Source organism: Balaenoptera ricei, chromosome 1 (genome assembly GCF_028023285.1).
Source record: "Balaenoptera ricei isolate mBalRic1 chromosome 1, mBalRic1.hap2, whole genome shotgun sequence".
Taxonomy (NCBI): domain Eukaryota; kingdom Metazoa; phylum Chordata; class Mammalia; order Artiodactyla; family Balaenopteridae; genus Balaenoptera; species Balaenoptera ricei.
This window is the reverse complement of record NC_082639.1, coordinates 160,530,320-160,552,644: the sequence shown is the minus strand read 5'-3', so window position 1 is coordinate 160,552,644 and position 22,325 is coordinate 160,530,320. Positions and strand designations below refer to the sequence as shown.

The following is a 22,325-nucleotide window of genomic DNA, read 5'->3' as shown; positions in this document are numbered from 1 at the left end:
ATCAAGCCCGGGGTTGCAGAGCTTCCTCAATGGAATCTAAGGGAATGGTAGTCAAGCCCTAAGCTTCAGAGGAAGTGAGAAGTAGACAAAGATCTGATAAACTTTGTTCATTTAGTTGCCTTTTCCCCCTTTTATCTGGTCTGTTGTCATCTAGAAAGGGATTGACGAGTATCTCAAAGCAGAAGATCAAGTGCAGGCAAGACCTTGCACTAATTTGCCTGGAACCCTACTTCATCTCTGCTCTGCCGCTGCGAGCTACAGGGCGAGAAACCACAACCCCCAAAAGGCCTTGCGGGCCTGGGGCGTGGCCATCCCGTGGATTGGTTGTCCTGCATCTTCAGGCATGGGATGATTGGCCAGCCCTGGGAATGGGGTGGGACTAAGGCAGTTGCGGGAATTAGAGCAGTGACAGGGCGAAGATCGCGGGCTGGCTGTTTAGGTCCAAACTCCAGCCCGCCGACTGGCACCGAGGCATTGAGAGAAACATGGCTCGGCCGTACGTTTGCCTGCTGGCCCTGGCGGCTGTGCTGCTGCTAGGTATCGCCACCGTCTCCAGATCGAAGGGCCTGCGGGGCAAGGAGCATCGGAAGGCGCCGCGAATCCCTTCTCAGTTCAGCCAAGAGGAGCGCGTCGCAATGAAGGAGGCTCTGAAAGGTGAACCTTGGTCCCCTTCACCACTTATTCTCATATATAGGTCGCTGTCTCCTCGGGCCAACCCGCGACTCCCTTCTCCTGCCACAGAGGTCGGCTACTCGAGCTCGAGCTCCGCAACACCCCACCGCCGAGCCCTGGTCCCATTCACGGCACCTCGTGCCCGGCTTGGGGAGCCCATTCTTCTCCTAGACCTGGCTTCTGGGGACTCCAGCGTTCCCTTCCTACCCTGGAAGCTTCACCTTTGCCCTTATCCACCCTACCCCACCCCCACCTCCGCTTGCCTGGAGCATGGGGCTTGGCCACAATCTGATCTCTTTTGGAAGAGGTGGCTGCCAGTGTGTCGGGCGGTCATCACTGCCTTGGGGAGGACGGGGCAGGGCAAAGAATCCCCCCAATTCCTGCCTGAAATCTCTGGCCCCACCCCTGCTGGAGGTTGGACTGAATACCCTCCTCCCTCATTTGGGGGGTGTTGCCCCATCACTGCCCAGCTCCTCTGACTGCCCCCTTGAATTCAGGCTGGGGGTACTGGTCACTGCCAATGTAGAACTTGCTGGAAGATGGGGATTCTTGCCCCTCTCCAGGTCTCCTCCTTAGGTGAAGTGATAAAGGAAGGGTCTAATGTCTTTTTAAATGGCACAATTTTAGGGGTCTGAGGGTGCAGTCCCTTAACCTGACACTGGAGGGGACCCCCAAAACTCTTCCCCCCACACTCGAGGTTTCTGTGTGGAGGGGGAGCAGGGAGATCTAAGCTGTGGTGTGAAAGGGTAGGGAGAGATGCTGGGGGTGAGGGTGCTGTGTTCTAGACCCCCCATATTATCCCAGTATCCCCTGCCCCCCCTTCCCTCACCCCATGCCCCCAATTCTGTGGCAAATCCAGATTGTGAAAATGTACAATAAATGTGTAATGAGTAAAAAAAAAAAAAAACAACAGCTTTTAACCTTTGAGAGTTTTCACTTGTTAAATCACTTAAGACTAAATGATCTGAATCTTATCTACAGATGAGGGAAATTGAAGTTTAGGTCAGTTAAATGATCTTCCCCAGCACCCCACACCTCGGAGTAAGCACTGGGTGACAACATCTAGTGCCTGTAGTTTCTAGATGGCTCCAAAAAGAGGTGTGGGAGTGTTGCCGGCGTGTGAGATGTTCCTAATTTCTTCTCCTAAAGGACATCTCTCCCCTAGACCGCAAACCAAGGCTAAAAATTTATTTACCTTCCCAATCTGCGTTTTCCAGGAGAAAAGAAAGTTTCTGTTGAGTGCTAGATCCTGTGGTATAATGAGATCCTTCCTCACCATTGGGCTTAACGCCAGTCTTTTCCCTTCCATTAAGTAATGGATTAAAAGAAACTGCCTACATAAACATGTGCCGGCAGATGCAAAAGCTAACCCTCGGTGTTAAATATAAATTGTGTTTGTGCTGGAGCGATAGGCCTGGGAGGCAGAGCAGGGCTTTCCCAAAGCATCATAGTATAAATAGTTCTCTGAAGGGCATTGGGCAGCAGCTCACCAGAGTCTCCCTGCACAAAAGAAAGCAAAAGCTAGATTAGAACCAAAAAAAGGGGCCTCATAGCAACATGGCTTAGAACGCTGAGCAGGGGACAAAACACCTGAGTTCAGATCTTGAGTCTGCCTCTCAATCTCATGCAGGCAGTTTGTTTAGTCTTTCTGAACCTTGGCTTCCCCACCTATGTGGTAGGCTATGACGCAGGGTTGATTCTTAGCGAAACTGAGTACAGAAGTCAGAGGCCCTCCCTTGACCTCAAGCTGCCCTGGGTGCATTTGTTCCCAGTGTTTTCAGACAGCCATCTAATCAAATAATTTCATGATCCATGTGTTTCTGCGCCCCTCCTCCCCCCCAACCCCCGCTGTTTGCATTTGATAGTGGAACTCTTTAAGAATGTAAAGCCTTCACCAAGGGATCAACCTAGTGGCAATTCAGCAACTGAGACTTCCGGGTAGAGTGGATGAGATTGTTTATGACTGAAGAGCTTGTTTGGGAGCTTCTAAATCCACCCCTTCCCAGGCATCATGTGCCCAAAAAGCTGGCCTTGGCTGAGAGAACAGTGAGACTCTGGATGAGCCAGTCTATGAGGAATAAGCCTACTCTCTGTACAGAAAAGTACACAAAGCTTCATTCTTGTAGGGACCCAGGACAGCGGGCTCCTTAGATTCATTGAAGGGATGGTGGCTTCAGAGGCAGAGTGAGACCTTAGAAGCAATTTATAGCAGCTTCCCACTTAGGGTCAGGATATAAAATCTACTCCTGTCTGACCTCCCCCACCCCATCCCATCTTGGACTTTATTTTCCTTTAAGAACCATAGTAGCCTAAATAAATTCAACAACTTGAGTTTAAATCCCAGTTCTACTGCTTGTTTCTGGACAACCTTGAGCAGCTCACCTAATGCCTGTAAGCTTGTTTCCTCAGTTTCGAATAAGGGAAAACAACAGTGCCTACCTCAAAGGATTGTTTTGCCCTCCACAATAAGATAATGAATGCAAGAGAGCTTTTTATGTACAGAGGGCTGTGGAAAAATCAATGGTTGTTATCATCTTCCATCTCTGACTCTGATAGGTGCCATCCAGATTCCAACAGTGTCTTTCAGCCCCGAGGAGCTCAACACGACAGCCCTGGCTGAGTTTGGAGAATACATTCATAAAGGTCAGCCACAAACTGTGCAAAAGGGGTAGGAGAGGTAGCGCTGGAGACACAGTGCTTTTACAAAGTGATAAAGAAGTTTAATTTGTGACTGGCCAAGGGCAACCTAATTTGAATGGGCCTCTTTTGACCAAAGTTTGTACATAGTGGGGAGCGATAGAAGGGAGAGTCCAGGAGTTAGAGTGGACACAGAGTAGAGACTATAGATTTGCCCTTTGAAGAACCAAGGCACATAGCTGTTGGGTTGGAGTTTGAACTCTCCCAATCTTTGCCCTAAATATGTCAGTCAATAAATATAATCTAATCAAAAGGTAGGACTAGGAATTCCTTCTCCCATAGTTTCCAGATCTAAGCTCCATGCTCCTCCCACCCCTACCTCCATACACATACCTACAGCCCACACATGCACACATTCCACCTACCCAAGCCCTACTCCAGATTCATTACTAACACATTTCTGAGCTTCTAGGCAGTCAACAGCTTTGAACTATCACATCAGTCCTCTCCCTCTTCCCCACTGCCCATGAGCTAAAGAAATATGGGTCAACAGAAAAAAGGAGACTTGGAGCTCCCCCTCCCCATAGAAAAAGCTCATGGAAAGTAGTGAGGCCACTTTCCTAAATCAAATAAAAAACAGCCCCCCTCAAGTCCCAGGTGGGAGGGGCTGGCAAAGGCATGGCAAGTAGCCCCCTCTCTAACACTCTGGGGACGGGTGGATCTGGGATCAATCCAACAGGCTGAAAGTCTTCACTAAATAGGAGATAAAAATCAGGAAAGAAATGAACAGTAACAGTAGACTAGATAAGCTGGCTGACAAGAAAATAGCATATTCTTCATTTTTGTTTGTTTGTTTGTTTGTTTGTTTGTTTTTAGGTATCCACAGAGGTATATATGGATTCTTCCAACACAGCCCAGAGGGAGATCAAAGTTCTTTCTCCCATGTTTCTAAGGCCACCTGTGTTAATACTTATCTGTAACCGGAATAGTTGACCCTGGGAACACCCACACCTGCACACAAAATTGTGGCCATATGCTAGACAGAATAATCTTTTATCTCCATATAACACAAACATTAAAAGTATTGTTTTGTAAAAGAAAAATATCTCTGATTTTTTAATATATATATATAGTGGTCATGTTTGGTTCCAAGTAATTTGGAAACTGGGGCCTATTATATTTAGAATTTAACATAGTCTTCGTCTCCGTCATCCTGTAACGTGTATTTGTGACAACATTAGAGGTCAGACCAAGCCAGATCTTGAGCTCTTATCTGTCATAATGGTGGGGTCTTGATATTCAGGTTATTATACAGTAATAGCACATTATAATATAGGGAAGAGGTATTTCAGAGATTGGGCAAATCAGAAATCAGACTGGCTTTGTACCAGAAGGCTTCCTAAAGGAGGCTGCATGTTTTAAAGGAAAAAAAAAAAGCAGGGAGAATCAAATGGTAGGAAAACCAAAGGCAACTGTTGAATCTGGCTTTCTCTCATTGCTTTTCATCTCTTTGTTTCTAGTCTTTCCTACTGTGTTCAAAACCAGCTTTATCCGGCATGAAGCTGTGGGAGAGTACAGCCACCTGTTCACTGTCCAAGGCTCGGACCCCAGCCTGCAGCCCTACATGCTCCTCGCTCACATTGATGTGGTGCCTGCCCCTGACGAAGGCTGGGACGTGCCCCCGTTCTCTGGGTTGGAGAGTGATGGCTTCATCTATGGTCGAGGCACACTGGACAACAAGAACTCTCTTATGGTCTTGAAACGCTGTGTTCCCTCTGCCTTGGAGTCCTAAAGATTAACCCAGGAGGGGGGTGCTTGGCTAAGCCCTGGGAGGCAGGAGGCTATGGTAGAAAGAACCTTGGCTTCAGGATACCTCGGTTCCAGTCATCAGTTTGTCACTTCCCTGGGCCCCGATTTCTCAAGTGTGAAATAGGGATTAGAGTAGATGATCCCCAGGTACCCTTTCAGCTCTGACATTGATAAATTTATGCTTTTCTCCAGGTGGTATAAGTTTCATGCAGAGCTCTGCTTCCCTACATCCCATCCCCTGGGACCATTTTAATTTGTTCTCTCCAAAGAGAGTCTATCACATCCTAGTCCCATCAGCCCTATTGCCAGCAGCCAAATGTCTCTGATGTGTGTTGGTGCCACACCTTAGAGAATAAGCCTTTCTCCTCTTCCATTGTCCTTCTGTCCCCCAGGCAATCCTGCAGGCCTTGGAGCTTCTGCTGATCAGAAACTACATCCCCCGAAGATCTTTCTTCATTGCTCTGGGCCATGATGAGGAGGTAGAACCCCCTCATCCTATACCTATCTCTGGGTCCCCTGTTGGGGGAGGGAGTATGCTTCACCCTGGTCTGGTTTGCTCCCCGGCTGCACTGTCTCCAGGATATGGCGTGGTAATTTGCCAACTTCTCTGTGTATCTGTCGCCAGAAATATCTAAGGACTTTGACCAAAATGCAGATGCCTGGGCTCTGTGCCATAGATCCGAATTTGTTGTTGTTTTTTTTTTTAATTTTGTATTTATTTATGGCTGTGCTGGATCTTCGTTTCTGTGGGAGGGCTTTCTCTAGTTGTGGCAAGCGGGGGCCACCCTTCATCGCGGTGCGCGGGCCTTTCACTATCGCGGCCTCTCTTGTTGCGGAGCACAGGCTCCAGACGCGCAGGCTCAGCAATTGCGGCTCACGGGCCCAGCCGCTCCGCGGCATGTGGGATCTTCCCAGACCAGGGCTCGAACCCGTGTCCCCTGCATTGGCAGGCGGACTCTCAACCACTGCACCACCAGGGAAGCCCCCGAATTTGTTGTTTTTTAAAAACTTTTTTTCTTAAGAGCAGGTTTAGGTTCACAACAGAAATGAGAAGATTCAGAGGTTTCCCTTATTTGCACGAATGCACAGCCTCCGCCAATATCAACATCCCCCACCAGAGTGGTACATTAGTTACAAATGATGAACCTACACATCATAATCACCCAAAGCTATAGTTTACATTAGGGTTCACTCTTGGTGTTGTACATTCTATGGGTTTGGACAAATGTATAATAACATATATGGTATCATTATGGTGTCATACATATTTTCACTGCCCTAAGAAGCCTCTGTGTTCTGCCAATTCATCCCTCTCTCCTTCCCCCAAACCCTGGCAACCACTGATCTTTTTACTGTCTCTATAATTTTGTCTTTTCTAGAATGTTATATAGTTGGAATTATACAGTATATAGTCTTTTCAGATTGGCTTCTTTCACTTAGTGATATGCATAGATCTGAATTTTTAACAAACTCCCTGGTAATACCTGAGGCAGGCACGTAATCCATCAACTACACCTAGAGAAGGACTGGTGTGATGGGAAGAGAAATAACAGGGAGATCAACGAATGTGTTTTATTTCCAGTGATGCCACTTACTTTGACCCTGGGCAAATCACTTCATACTCTGGGTCCCAGTTTCTTCACTTGTGAAGTGAGGGGCATTGGGCCCTTCCATCTCTGACACTCCAGGATTCTGTGAGGCAGGATTGTCGAGGGCCCTGCCCCCCAGGAAGGAGCCTGGGTGGGGAGGCTCTGGGGCCCCCAGCTATGCTGGATGGGTCTCTGTGAGCTACCTCTGGAGGTCTGGCTGAGAAGGACTGTGGCTCTGGGTTCAATGTCTGCAGGTATCAGGGGTAAATGGGGCTCAGAAGATCTCAGCCCTGCTACAGGCAAGGGGCATCCAGCTAGCCTTCATTGTGGATGAGGGGAGCTTCATCTTGGATGGTTTCATTCCCAACCTCCAGAAGCCCTTTGCCATGTGAGTAAAGCACCCCAGCCCCCCAGCTTGGAAGGCGTTCTCACCCCATTAGAGTTGACCTCAGCCTGGTGTCTCTAGGCCATGCTGAAACAACTCTTTATTTTACTCCTCTTGCTTTAATCACCCCGATCTTCGACCAGGTCTGGGCTTCCCTTTCCCTTCCTCCTCTAGAGTAAATTTTGTTAAGCAGCATGAAGCTGACCTCCTGGCCCACCAGACACTGCACAGATGGGCCTGGGGCCTATGGGATCATTCAGGGTGGGAGGAGGTCAGGAGGGCCCTCTCTGACCCTCTCCTACAGGGTTTCAGTCTCCGAGAAGGGTGCAATTAACCTTATGCTGCAAGTAAACATGACTCCAGGCCATTCTTCAGCTCCTCCAAAGGAAACAAGCATTGGCATCCTCGCAGCTGCTGTCAGCCGGTAAGCAATTCCTGGCCCTGCTCCCTTGCCAGGCTCAGGCTGGAAGACCTGGCACTTTCCCACTTTGAGTTTGAGGAAGCTAAGCTTCTTGTCCTGAAGCTGGGCTGAGAAGCCACCATGGGGGCTGCAGGAAGGACAGTGGGTTAGATGTCAGAAGAGGATCTATCCATTATGGCAAGTAAGGGCCAGCAGACAAAAGCTAGGTTAGGTAGCTGGAATAGTCCAAAGTCCAGGCCTGAAGTTAGAGCTCACAAGCTGGAAAAGAACTGTCTAAATTCTCCACCTGCCCTGGCAAGATAACTAAGGTAAATAAAGGCTGCTGACTGTGGGTGAGGAGAGCAGGGTCTGTAACAGCAGAGCTTACCTCTGGCCGGTTTTCTTGCAGAGTAGGAAGAAGAATTATATTCATTCAGTTAAATATTTAACTATCTACCATGTTCAAGACTTTGTGCCCAGTGATGGGCATACAGACAGTCCCTTTCCTCTAGGAACTCAACAGTTAGCGGAAGAGACTGACAATTTTGCTGCAGTGTGGTAGGTGCAACGAGTGGGGGTGCCTACCTTGGGCTTGGTAGACAGGGACACCTCCTGCTGGTGGAGCAGAGGTAGCCCTGCTTGTGCTTTGAGATCTTGGAACGGTTGGATTGGTGGAGGTGATGGGGAGGTGAGTGGGAGACCTCCTGGCCAGGCCTGTTGAAACATCCTATCTCTATCTCTCTCCTTCTCTTCAGACCGCTGGTCTTAGACTGAGTTGGGTGAGTCTTGAGAGCTCCATTTCTCTTCCAGACTGGAGCAGACACCAATGCCAAACATGTTTGGAGGCGGGCCATTGAAGATGGCATTGCAGCAGCTGGCAAATGAGGTGTGAGAAGGAGTCTCGCAGACCCCTTGTCAGCTGTGGAAGAGGAAGAAAGGGTGGCAGAGAAGTTGCCTTTCGAGTAATAAAGGAGCCCTACTGCTGACCAGTGCTCTGCCCATTCTCACCTGTTCCCAGCCTGTGGCTGAGCCCAAGATGCAGGGATCCAGCTTGTTCTTTGGGGCTGTTGGTGCTCAGGCTGAGAACCTGAGACCTAACATCGGGCACCCTGAGGGAGCTGGTTCCCACTCATCCTTGAGGCTACTGCCAAGTGCCCTCAAGGCAGATCTAGAGTAGGGAGAGACCCAGGCCCCAGAACAGTGAGCCTGTTATGCTGACCCCTCTGAAATCCTGCTGACCTGCTGCTTTCCCTTTCAGTTCCCCTTCCCTGCCAACATAGTCTTGAGCAACCTGTGGCTATTTCAGCCCTTTGTAAGCAGGTAAAGTTTTATCTTTCTGTCCCTCATATCCCCCACCCCAAACCTACCCACTTCCCAGTCCCCTCTCTTTGGCTTAACTGGGCCTGGCTAACCATCCCTCAGCCACCAGACACTACATTTAATTCGTACATAGGACATCCCTCCTGGTCTTAAAGATCTCCAAGGTTCGGGAAAGGGGGTAATCCAACAACCCATTCTTTCTTTCCATTGTACAATGTCTTACCTTAGCCCTTCTGCTTTAGGTTGATGGAGAGGAATTACATAACCAATGCGCTAGTCAGGACCACCACGGCACTCACCATGTTCAACGCAGGGGTCAAGGTAACACCACCTGGTTCCTCCCACACATCCCTCCATCCCTTGGCTTTATCTCCTGGCTTCTCCTTCCTTCTCTGGTTACAATTTGAATAGTAGGAAGGCCCAGTGCTGAACTGTCCTGTGTCATCAGATGGGTAAGCCTCAGGAGCAAGGGTTCTAGCTGATGTCTATAAACTCCGTGAAATTACTGGCCAAGTTTCATATATGTGCATTTCAGGGGCCCCCCTCAGGTTCTCTGGGTCTGTACCCCTTCAAAAAACAACCATTACACTGGTGTGAAGAGGCATTATTTGGGAATTAATTCTTGTGACCTATACTCATTCAACATGTAATATATTAATTTAGCATTTTGGTCACGTAGGCTAAAGATTCCCAACCTCCCTACCACCTTTTTGTTATTCTTCCTCATATTTTGAAAGATTTATTCACCTCACAGATTTAATGAATGATGAATATATTTTCCCCTAGCGTTACCCTGAATTGAATGAGAGAAACTCACCTGCCATTTTAAAAATCTATAACTTAATTTAAAAAAAAAAAATCTATAACATTTGTGATATACATAACACTTAAAATACATACACTGTCATTCCCCAAAATACAGTAAATATTGGGTGGCCTTTGCAAACGTAAATTCTATGAGGTTTACTTTTTTTTTTGGCCATGCAGCGAGGCTTGTGGGATCCTAGTTCCCCGACCAGGGATCAAACCCCGGCCCTCAGCAGTGAGAGCGTGGAGTCCTAACCACTGGACCACCAGGGAACTCCCAAGGTTTACATTTTATAGAAATAAGTTTCAGGTGAACCAATACTTTGATAATTTTTTTTCCAAGAACTACTTTTCAGCAAATTGGTCTACTTCCAGTTGGACCAGCCAGTAAGGGGCTTGTCTGTTTGAACTAGCCACGCTAGCTCGCCTGGGCTGAGGCCTTTCTGAAATCTGGAAAGGAGTTAGACCATTCCAGTTTCTACCAGTACCACCAGCACAACTTCAAGGAACACCATTCACCTAGAATACAGTGTGGCCTTGTGGAGCCCTGGTACTGTGCAGCCCGGGTTGAGTGTAAGTGAATGGTGTCTCAGAATTCACTCCTGACGTAACTGACTGGAGTGTCTGGCGTGTCAGCCAGGCCCGAGCTGGCTTCACCAGCTGCCTAGAGAGTTCACCAAAATAACAGTACTGTGTCCTTGCATTTGAATGGTGTTTTTATCTGTCCAGAATACTTTCACATTTGTTATTCCATTTGGTCCTCCTAACAGAGGATTATTGCCCCAATTGCCAGTTGAAAGACAGAGGCACAAAGAGGTTGTCATTATTCAAAATCACATGGCTAATTTATAACAGCCAGTTCTCCTGTCCCTAGTCTGGTGCTTTTTTGCACCATACCAGTTCAAAGAAAGATAACGCAATTGGGGAATCTCTTCTCTCATGGCCTCTTGGGAAAAATTCCCTCCATAGCTTAACTCTCTTCTCCAATTAGTCTTGGGTTTTTCCTGGTCAAACAGAGAACAGAGTCAAATTTTGCAATTGGATGTGGGAAATCACCATCACCATTGCCACCACCATTACCATGATCACCCCCCTCAGGGCCATGATGGGGCCTCAGATGCTCTGGGTGCCCTATCCTGAGTAAGGACTAATGCTGACCGCTGCAGAAATGTCCTGGGTGCCCTGGGAAAGAGCACACACAGAAGACTGCCAGTGGCACTGCATGGGGCCAAAGCAGAGGTGTCCATGCAGTCCCAGACAAAGCAGTCTTGCTCTGAGCATCTCTCTGTGACCCCCTCCAAGACCAAGAAGCATGAAAGTCTGGCCTGGAGCAGAGACGCACCTCTAGCGTTGAACACATGTCAAGGGCCCAGAGAAGACAGGGGCTGACTGAAAAACTTAAGCCTTGGATTTTTCAATCAAATCAGCTTCCTCTCCCCCTGCAGGTGGTAGTTGGCACTTCCTGGGAGGGGTCAGGTGCGGGGGACTTGAGGTCGGCTCAGCCAGTATTTGTGGTTCTCTCTCTAGGTGAATGTCATCCCCCCTGTGGCCCAGGCCACCATCAACTTCCGAATTCATCCTGCACAGACAGTCCAGGAGGTATGTACCATGTGTTCCTGACAACTGAGTCAGCATCAGTGAGATGTGTCTGTCGGGACTGGGGTGGAGCTGCAATCCCAGGGCTGGCCCAGGCTCTCATTTGTTCAATGATTTTTCAAAGGCTTCCTATGTGCCAGGTGCTTGGCTGGGAGATAGGAGATTTCTGGCTTGGGGGAGCTTGGAGTCTAGGGGTGGGAGATGAATGATAATAATAAGTGACAAATAGGAAATGATAACAATAGTAGCAAACACAGACAGTGAACTTTCTGTGCTCTTGGCACTGTTCTCAGGTAGACACATACTCATTTAATCCCTACAACCACTCTATGAAGTAGGAAATGTATTATCCTCATTTAACAGGGAAAACAGAGGCACAGATCAACAGAGGAGGTAAAAAACATGCCCAGGATTATACATCCAGCACTAGTTCCGGAGTCTGTGCTTTTAGCCACTACACTATACTAGGATTATAACAAATAGGGATGAACAAATTACCACAGGACCAGTGCAAAGAAGGGGGCTGGTGCTACCTCTGGGGATCAAGAAAGTCTTTTGTGATCACTAGAAATTTGAACTGGGACTTAAAGACAAATAGGACTTTGCTAGAAGTAAGACATTCAGAGTACAGCTAAAATAAAGTCTAAAGAGTTGGATAACTTGGGGGAGAAGTAATGGAAGATGAAAATGGAGCTATAGTTTGGGGATCAAGGCCTTGTATGCCATGCCAAGGAGTTTGGACTCTAATCTGCGGACAAAAGGGAACTGTCAGAGGTCTTCAAATAGGGCTGTGATAGACTCAGATTCTCTTTTAGGGAGACAGTGCTAGCGGTGATGCTGAGGAAGCCCTGGAGTAAGAAGAAACAGTTAAGCTGTTGCAACATCTCAGGCAGTGGGTATAGAGGTTTGAACTAAGGCTGTGGTCATGGGGTGAAGAAGGTACCCACCAGAGGTGGGTGTGAGAGTTGGGTTCAGCAGGGTGCTGTGTGTAATGGATGTGGGGTGAGTGAAAGGCAGGACGGCCCCACGGTTTTAAACCTGGGTAGTTGGCCAGGTGCTGATGCCTTTAACCAAGATTGGGAATTCAGGAAGAAGAGCGAGTTCACAGAGAAATATAAGGGTTTAGAAATTTGAGAAGCTTCTAATATATTAATGGGCAAGTATAAATACCTCAGATCTAGAGAAAGAATGAACTAGAGATAGAGGCTGGAGTATTATTAATTGAAACCTCAATAGCCAATAAAATCCCATGGGAAGGGTGTGTGAAGTTTGGAGAGAAGAGGGTTGCGGACAGCACCTTGCAATGTTCTGCTATGAACATCAATTTTAAAATTATAAAAATGAATGTGTAATTGCAAACCATGATGAGTGCTATGAGGAAAGGGGGCCAGGTGCTATCACAGAATATAACAAGGAACCAGACCTTGTCTGTGGGGTCAGGCAAGGCTTCCCTAAGGATGTGATATTTGAACTGAAAGCTAAAAGGTGAAAAGAAATACACAGAATGTTTGACATCTGTAGGAAAGGCTAGCTTATTTAAACATCAGGTTGAGCTAAAAAGAATTTAGAAGGTAAATCTGATCCTTCTGAAAAGGATCAAAAAAGGCAACCTAACAACTGTCAGATGAATAATATGTTTCAGGATTAAGCAAGGTAAGGGTCAGGTCATCGAGGGTCCGCCACATTTAGCCTTCTGTGGTCCTTTGTCCCTGGGGCCTTCCGTATGGAGGATGTTGTGTGTCCTCACACAGGGTGGGAGGCACACTCCTCATTGCAGGGGTTGGGGGGATGAGTTGACAGCCTGCCCAGAGTCACCCAGCATTGGCAGGGAGCTGGGACAGTGTAAGCCCTGGGCTCTGCTGCTTTTCATCCAGTGCCAACCTTTGTCCTCTCCCTGGGGGCTCATGGGACCAGGAAATCACTGAATTCCCCTAACTGAGCTTCTTTCCACCAGTTTTTTTCCATCCTCATTCCAACTCCATGCCCTTTCCACGGGCTGTTTTCCACCAGCTGGGGCTTTCATCTCCCCAGGTTCTGGCACTCTTCCCTCCTCTCCAGTCCCCTGCCACAGTGGCCTTCCTTCCCAGCCTATCTCGTGAAATCTCCGGAATCCTCAGGCCCATCCTGCTCACCTGCCCCAGGGAGGAATGCAAAGCCCCTGTTATCCCGAAAGCACACAGCACCTCTTTGTCCTGGTCATTCCTCTCCCTCGTGCCCCGATTCCATGCATCAGGGACACTCCCTGCTGGTCTGAGGGCCGAGGGTGCAGAGCCTTGCGCTGGATCCGATGGAAACATAAATGGCTCCCAGAGCCCTCTTCCTCCATCTTTAGCTGGTCTCTCCCATGTCGTGAATGTAGATAGGTCTCCGGCACCCATCTGTGAGGAACAAGAGCCTTCAGAAATGTAACAGCCTACCATGTAGAAAGTTTGTTCTGCATGGGCCTCAGGGAGTAGAAATAAGGCCACTGGGAGATGCTTCAGGGAGCCCCCACTTAAAGGAGAGTTTTGGAGTATGGCACCTTGGATGGTAATGAGCTTCTCAGAGGCTGGATATCCACCTATCTAGAGTGTTTTACAGAAAATTCCTTTCTTCCTTCATTTATTCATTCACCAAGTGTTTATTGAGTGACCACTATGGGCTAGACATTCTTCCAAGCAGTTGGGAAAATGGTGAACAAGCCAACATTCCCATTCTAAAGGGGCTTAGGTGCTAGTGGGTAGAGACAGCAATAAGCAAGTAATCAAATAAATGAACAAGTAGAAGAAGTAGGTACCACAAAGAAAATCATAGGATGATGTGTCACAAAGCAGTCGTGAGGTAGGAGTGGAACAGTGAGCAGCTTTAATACAGTGGTCAGTCCTCTTTCAGGGGGCATTTACACTGAAACCCAAGAAGGAGCAAAGGCCTGGGGACAGCATTCAGGCAGCCAGAGCACAGGCCTCTAATCTCAACAGAGGTGAAATCCTGCTGATGTGTCTTGTACTATTTTATCCTGTGGACTATACAGAATATTTTAAAAATAAATAAAAAGAGGTGGGGGGAGGTTAGATGCTACAGGAAGCCATATCTCAGTTCATTATTAGGAAGACATTCATAACAGGGTTGTTCAAAGGTGGAATATATTAAAACACATGACGGTGAGCTTTCCGCCACTGGAAATATTCAAGGACAAGCTGGTGACAGCCTGTCATAGACGTTCTATTGAACAGCCTTTCAGTAGGATAGAAGCTGGTCTTGCTAACTCTAAAGACCTTACTAATTTTAAGTACACATTGTCCTTGCCTTCAACGAATTTATCATTCACTTGAGAGGAAAATACAGCTTCGCATAAAATAGAAAAGAGCTCAGAGAAATGAGGGATCAATGTGCTCTACAGTGACCTTTGAGGTCCCTCTTACCTTTGATGAGTCCCTCCTCTTAGTCCCATCCTTGTGCCTCTGATTATTGCCCAGGGTGGTCCCTCCATTCTAAACAGGCAAATAACAGCTAACATACATTGAGTGCCAGGAACCAGCCTAAGCACGTTACATATATTCCAGTAGTGGTAACAACCACCTTACCAGGTAGGTGCTACTATTATCCTTCTGTTAACAGACGAGCAAGCTGAGACACAGAGGTTAAGGAGCTTGCCAAACATCACACAGCAATAAGTGGCTGTCTGTGGCACACAGTTTGGTGTTACTCCTCAGTTTTTGTACATGCCCCTCTCCACGCTCAGACTGCCTCTTGCCTCTTCTCCATCAGTTTCGTATCCTTCCTTCAAATTCTGGCTCAAAATTCATACCACAAAGGAATCCATCTTAAATGAACACCACCCTCTTTCTGGCTCTACTCCACACCACCTCAACCTGTAGGTACTTTGGAAGCAGTAAAGCATCATCCCTGTGAAGTCAGACCACGTTCGGATACCCAGCCCAGCAATACTAACTGGATAAACCTTGGGCAAGCTCCTTAATGAGACAACTCCCATTATTATTATTTTTATTGGTTCACATCTTTTAAAATGTGTGTATCCAACGTTCATTGCATGCCTTTTATGTTCTTTGTACTGGAAATATAGAAATGAGGTGTTTGGGTCAGGACCTATCCTAACAGCTGGTGGGAAACCTGGGCTCTTGTGCTCATTGAGAGTGGTCCATTCTGTGTGCCGTCTTCAATTTCTGGAGGCAGGAACCTTTAAGTAAGTTGGCACAGGGAGCAGCAGACACTTCCGCGGATGACTTCAGGAACCTTCCAGTGGGTCAAGAATATATCCAGACTATATATTAATTCCTGTAGCAGAGTATTAGGGACATAAGTGCTAGAGTGAAAATAAGCTCTGACAAGTGAGTTGTCTCCTACCCCTAATCCAACAGCAGGGCATTTGGTTTGGTTTAAATGGTGGTTTCTAAGCCGGAAGTAGGAACCCTCATTTTCTTCCCAGACTCAGCTCATAGCATGCTTCTAGGGGACACTGACCTAAAAGTGGTCCTCTTGAGATAATGCCCCCCAATTATGAGACAGACACTCCCCCTTTCTAGGGCAGAGACAGTTCTAAAACAACTGCTGATCAGATGGGTTGAGACTAGTGCTGGGGCTTTTCCCTGGGTGGCTGAGTGGGCTTGGGGGGCCACCCTAAGTCAGCTGCCTGGTCCATTCCCACATGGCTCCACGTGACCCAATCCTCAGGGTCTGTCTACATCCTGCCTGGGACCAGGACTTTTGCTGAGTTCAGCTCTAGTCATTTCAGACTGAATTTTCTAGAAGCTTCCTCAGGTTCCTTCCTGAGGAAAGGAGGCACAGAGAGAAAACTTTAATACCGGTCCCCCAACTCCTGACTTCTTGTCTGTTGAGCTCATCTTCCTGGCTCCAGTGCAGTTGGTTGCAAAGAGGAAGCAGGGATGTCCAGAGAGAAGAAAGAAAGAAAGTATATGACCCTGTCACCACCTGTCGGAGACTCTCCCAGGCTGAAGTGAGGTCATCACATCTATCCCCCTGTCTCAAGATGGTTGAGATTTCCACTGTGCTGTCTCTTCTACATTTTCACCCAGCCCGTGGTTCTCAACCCAAGGGAAAGGACCCAATTTCCTGATTTTCCAATCCCCCACCTGCCTCTTGGCTGTAAGGCAACCTCCCAAATATTTAACCTAAATCTACCATGCTGTAGATTTCCAGGAAGACCAGCCCTTCTATCTCCTACAACCAGTCGGCTGAAATTGAGGTCCCAGTGCCAAAATGAGTCTCCTCTGTAAACTCCAGGGCTCTGCCTTGCTGGGGAGAAATCAAGACTGTTTAAATTCATACGGTACTTGGATAGCAGATTAATAAATCGAACTCCCTTTGTTTCCTCCCTCAAGGTCCTAAAACTAGCCAAGGACATTGTGGCTGATGACCGGATCCAGTTCCACGTGTTGAATGCCTTTGACCCCCTGCCTGTCAGCCCCTCTGATGATCAGGCCTTGGGCTACCAGCTGCTCCGCCAGACCATACAGTCTGTCTTCCCGGAAGTCAACATTGTTGCCCCAGGTAATGACTTCATCAGCTGTGGCTGGGGGGAGGGGGGGCTGGAACTGTATCCTGTCTAATATCCACTGCCCCACCCCCACCCCAGCTGTTCAGCCTGGAAACAGCTGGCTGCTTCCTCTCCTGATGGGACTGGAACTGTATTTTCCCCTCTCAGTAGAAGTGAAAAAGCAAACAGGAAAGGATCAGAAACAATAAATTAGGTCAGCCAAGCCTGGGTCCTTGCTTAACCTAGGCCAGCCAGTCTGGCATGGAGGAGAGGATCAGCTCCGATTCCCCCTCCTCTGGAGGAGCCACAGAGGGGGCCAGGTTCCCCATCTGGTTCTGATCCATTCTAGGATAGCAGTTCAGCAACAGAGCTCAAAATCCGCAGCCCAGAAACTCCTCCTGGCTGTACCATCTGAATAAACCCCCTTCACCTCTCCCGGTAGCAGCACCTCTACACCCCTTTCCCAGTCTTCTGGCGTACCTTCCAAGTCTATGCTGTATAGACAGTGGTTCTCAAATTTAAGAGGAGAAGAGGATCACCTAAGGAATTACTAAAATGCAGATTACCTGGACCCACTCCCAAAGATTCAGGTTAACCAGCTCTGGAGAGGACCCTGGAATCTGCCTTTTTAACAAATACCCCAGGGGATTCTGACACCGGAATGATGACTGACCACAGTTTGAGAATCTGTGGTCTGTGATGTGAGGAAGAGATGCTCTGATGTGAAGACCTGTGTTCACTTTCCTTTTTTCTAGCTTTAATCATGGATTCTCTCATTTTCTAAGCTAATATTAATGCTTAGGACCTGCCCCTGTGCTAGGCATGGGCCCTTAAAGAGATTACAGTGAAATTCTGCACCCATAAGCTCCTCGGGTGTGGGGAAAAAGAGCAGCCTTGTTTTTTTAATCAACTTAAATCTGACCCACTCCTCAGAAATTCAACCTCAGACATTACTGAAGCTTCCAAGAACCGCCACCACCACCTTGAGTCAGGCCCTTGGGGTCTTACGCGACAGCATAGCATCAGGGTCCCTTAGTCTGTGGTCATCGGTCCTTGTGGTTGCCTCTGAGACATCCATTGTCCTGGCCACAGGGTCACTTCAGGTTGCAGATTTCCTCTGATTCCCTGGCCTGTCTGGGGGGTGAGATCTTTGACTCTAGACCCAAGAACACACCCTGAATGTACCCTCTGAGATTTGCCACCTGCTTGGACTCCTGCCACAGAGCAGGGCCTGGGTCCCCACCATCTAGGAACCCTGGCTTGCACACTCCCAGATTCTCCTCTCTTGGCCCTCAAAGGCTCCCTACCTTACCCTCTCCTTTCTGGGGCACCTGCCATAATCCCATCGACAGAGTTGGGCTTTTACAGAATAAAGATAGGCAGGCATCAACTGGCAGAAATCCCCAAAGCCAGGAATTGTGAAGGGGCTGATTATACATTTAAAACCAGGAGTGGAAAGTAGAACAAAACACATATTACCATCCCAGATCATCCCACCACACTTTAACTGATGTTCCAGGGGGTCTTTTTTCAAAGAACACTCCTACTGGGGAATGGGGTGACCTGCTACCTTCAGGAGAGTGGGACACTAGAGAGTATCCTGGGACTTTCCAAACCTGAAGTTTGACTCTAGGAAGACAGAGTCATCCTTCAGAGGACAAGAATAGCAGGAAATTATGTTCTACTTGAAGAAGATTACATTTTATAGCAGTAAAATTCCCCCAGAGAGTGTTTATTTCTGACCTGGGTGATATACGAGAAAACTCAGGCAATAAGGAAGATGTACTTAGATTTCTGGATATCTAGATTTCTAGAGTAACCTGGCTATGGGTATGAAATGATGCTGTTGGCCTCCATGGTCATCACAGAGACAGGGCACTTTGGACCATTCAAGGGATGTCTCATTAATGCCTTTGGGAAGATAGCCCATGTTCCTGGCTGAAGTGGTGTTTTAGAAAGGTTTTGAGAATGGGTAGCCTGAAGGACAAAAATTCATAGCCTCAGCCTTCCAAGGAAGGGCCAGACATCTTCTGTGTTGACACAGGGGTCCCAATTTCCCAGGTAGCCCACCTGCCACCACTTCCTTGGCTTGGCTGCTCACATAAAGCCCCATTCCTCTTGATTCTTCCTTTCTAGGTACTTGTATTGGCAACACAGACAGCAGACACTATACGAACCTTACCACTGGCATCTACCGGTTCAACCCCATCTACCTGCAGCCTCAGAGCTTCAGCAGGTGAGTGAGTGGAACAGGTTTGGACAGCTTGGTGGAGAGAGGAGATACATCTGACCTGTCCCTTTCCCACGCCGTTCTCCTGACAGTCCACAGAATGGGAGAAACTCAGGGTTTGCACAAACTAAAATAAAGATATTGTGGAACCCAACTGGCCAATTTTCCTGAGCGCCAGAGTCTTGCCACTCCCCAGAATGTGTGGGAATTGGTGACTGTTTTCAGGGATGGAGATAATCAGATGACTGGAGAGAACCTGGAAGAATTAGGACCCTTGAGCGCTAATCCCACCTCTTCCTCCCTTTGAGAGAGTGCTTCCCCTCTGGATCTCATTTTCTCCCCCAAGAGGGGGGACTCCAGAGTTCTCAATTTCCAGTCAGTGAAATGCAGACACATTTGAGGTCAAAGGTGGGCTTGTGCTTTGAATTCTTAAAAGAAAACACACTGCAGGAGTCTGAGACCTACGCACTAATTTCAACTACTGCATGTGAATTACTACTTTGCAGGTTCTTCAGCAAATTTTTAGTCCTGGGGTATGGGGGGATGATTGCCATTTACCTCTCTGCTCCTTACCATATCCAGCTCCGATTTCCTTATCATGTCAGTTGCCAATAAAACAAAAGTGTTTCAATATGAGCTTAAGAACAGATTTCATGGCAGGGTGGGGGTGTTCGTTTTTTAACGGGGGTAGGGGAAGGTAGCTATTCTTTATTTCCTTTCATCTTTGAGGTTACATGTGTGGTTGCGTTGTGTTGTGTTGTGTTGAGGCAGGTTGTGGGCATCGGATCTGGAGGTGAAGTTCTAGGTGAAGTAGAGAACCCATAGGTACCCTGGGCAGTTCCCCTCTATCCACTTGTGCCCCTAGTAATGTGGGGTGGGGGGTGGCTGGCTTAGAGATAAGTCTAGCTGGAATTCTGGCCTTAGAATTAAAAGGTAACTTTCCCTCAGAGGAGAAATTATCAAATGGATTCCAGAGCAGGAGATGATTTGCAGTCCCCAGGAGTTTATTATTATCTGCCCCCACTGTTCTTCTCCATGGACACGGATCCTGGAGAGATGACCGACATGTCATATGAAACCTCGCTTCCTACAAAGGGCTGCTCCCACCTTGCCCACTTCCTACCCCTGGAGGGTCAAAGGCCAATGGCTTCAGGGGATGTAGGGTGGGGGCACTTGTACTAGAGCAATGGACTCTCCCCCCAAATCTCTTTCCCTCAGCATCCACGGAATCAATGAGAAAATCTCAGTCCAAGCCTACGAGACCCAGGTGAAATTCATCTTCGAGTTCATCCAGAACGCTGACGCAGACCCAAGGCCAGTTCCTCACCTGCACGAACTGTGAGGCCGGGGAGCCAGCTGGATTAGGGATGGCTGATGCTGGGCCAGGCCTAACCCAAGGGGGAAGCCAGTGTTGATGAAACTTTGGGTCAAAGTCACATTATAATGACCTCACCCACCTGCCTTGCTCACTCCTAAACTCACTCAACACTCAAGAACAAGGCCAGGGAGAAGGGGAAGGCCAGCAGGAACCTGGCTTCTCCCTTCCTCCCGGCAACTCCATCCCTCAGCTGACCGGCATTTACTGCCTTCTTGTCCCTGTCTTAGAAGGTATCTGGCTTGTCTGTCTCACGCTGGTGATTTAACTGCTCCTTGTTAAGTCCTGACTGAACAAATGCAGATTTGAAAAATATCAACCAGATTTGACCTTCTACAAGTGTTAATTTAGGGCAGCTTGTTGGGCTGCCTTTTCCATGGCTTATATATATTTCTTCTTGCTGTAATTTCCTTTCCTCCCCCACCCCCCGCCCCGTCTTCTTGGATTGTTTAGCTGGCTCTTCATCTCTCCTCTCCTGCCCCTGCAACCCTCCCCTTATTCTCCCATTTATTCTACACCTGGAGCAAGACTTAGTCAAACTATGATACTCCCATAATTGCCACAACAATTGGTCAAATAAAATGGTCTATGCCGCATCAGCTGGGGGGGTAAAACGGAGGCAGGGGGCTTTGGAGGAACCCCAGACCTCCTGGTTCTGGAGGCTGGAGCCTGGAGAAGAAAGCCTCTGTCCTTGGGCTCCTCCCAAGGGCTCCCTGGGCTTTGCTCCCTCCCCTGCCCTGTTCCTGCCACCTGCTGCTGCTGTCCCACCCCAGGAGGCACTAATCTGTGGAAACATTTCCCATGCACATCCCACGGGCTGAGCTCCCAAGAGAAGGGCAGCCTCTCTCTGAAGCCCAGGACCAGCAGGACGCTGGCATCATGTCCTAATTCAGACTTATCAAAGGGAAGTGGAGGGCATGGGGTGGGGGGACTGCCTGGAGGGGCTCTGCTCTGGCTGGTGGGGAAGGGGGAGGGGCGAGCTGCCCTCCCTTAGGGGACTGCAGAGCTCCTGTCTTTTTTCTCTGGGATCTAAGCCTGAGCATATTGGAATCTGCTCAGTAGCTGTCAGGTGGGGGGCATTGAAAGGCAGCATTTCTTGGCTCAAGGCTGCGAGCTGTGCTTTGTGGATCACAAGGGAGTCAAGGTCATGGAGGGAGACACAGAGGGAGCTGAGACCTGAGAGACTCCCTCTTATTTTCCTCTCCAGACAAGGACCTTCCATGCCTTCCTGGGGTTTCATGACAGTGGGCTCCTTTTCCCTCTCCACAATCCCCGGCGCCTCCTGCCCGCCTGTGGATGTGAGCTGTTCTTAGGAGCTGGGGCCTAATGGAAAGTGTTAGAAACACAGTGCAGGAATTATTTGAGGTTTTCTGCTACTCCCCCTAAGATTCACATTCCTTCCCTTGCCCTCCCTTTTTTGGCCAATTCAATACTTATTCAGCCTTTGTTAGAGGGTGAGCTGAAGAACAAAAAGGATTCTTCACATTTGTGCAGAGCTGTACAAAGTGCTTTCACAACACCTTATCTCCTCGGAGCCGCATCATAAGAACCCCCGTGAAGAAGGCGTCGTTTTTCTTACAGAGGGGGAGCTGGTTCTCAGAGAAGTTACGCAACTAGCTGGAGGCAGATTCAAACCCATGTCACCTGGCCCCAAGCTCATTGTTATTCCATGATCCTATGTGACGGATGAAATCTACTCCCCATTGATTATCTTATTTAATACTGACAATCACTCCAAAGGTGTTATTGCCACTGTTTTTAACAGATGAGGCAACTGAGGCTCAGAGGTTAAGTAATTTGTCGTGCAGGTGTTAGGGGCAGAGTCTGTCTGCATCCAAAGCCTGTGCTAATAGTACTGAAGAGGAAACTGAGGCTCGGCGAAGTCATTTGCCCAGATTACACAGTTCTTAATGGGCAGCCTTAGAATTCAAATGCAGCTCAAAAATCCCCAAGTCCAGTGCTTTTTCAGTCACACCACACTGCCTGCCCCAAGAACCTGTGGTGTCTGGCT

General features: G+C 48.2%; 1 protein-coding gene across 1 annotated transcript; it reads left to right on the top strand.

The window, feature by feature from the left end:
* The first annotated feature begins 402 nt into the window (after positions 1-402).
* On the top strand, positions 403-21,212 carry PM20D1 (peptidase M20 domain containing 1). The gene is made up of 13 exons (XM_059904849.1): positions 403-654; positions 3,229-3,315; positions 4,830-5,062; positions 5,511-5,597; positions 6,962-7,095; positions 7,397-7,516; positions 8,303-8,378; positions 8,751-8,812; positions 9,055-9,133; positions 11,147-11,218; positions 16,555-16,723; positions 18,846-18,945; positions 20,158-21,212. Exons 1-13 carry the CDS (start codon positions 486-488, stop codon positions 20,279-20,281), a joined length of 1,512 nt encoding a protein of 503 aa, XP_059760832.1. The 5' UTR covers positions 403-485; the 3' UTR covers positions 20,282-21,212.
* The last annotated feature ends 1,113 nt before the right edge of the window (positions 21,213-22,325 follow it).

Coding starts and splice junctions, on each gene's coding strand:
- PM20D1 (XM_059904849.1), top strand. CDS start 486: ATGGCTCGGCCGTACGTTTGCCTGCTGGCCCTGGCGGCTGTGCTGCTG. Junction 655..3,228: donor AATGAAGGAGGCTCTGAAAG/GTGAACCTTGGT, acceptor TGACTCTGATAG/GTGCCATCCAGATTCCAACA. Junction 18,946..20,157: donor CAGCCTCAGAGCTTCAGCAG/GTGAGTGAGTGG, acceptor TCTTTCCCTCAG/CATCCACGGAATCAATGAGA.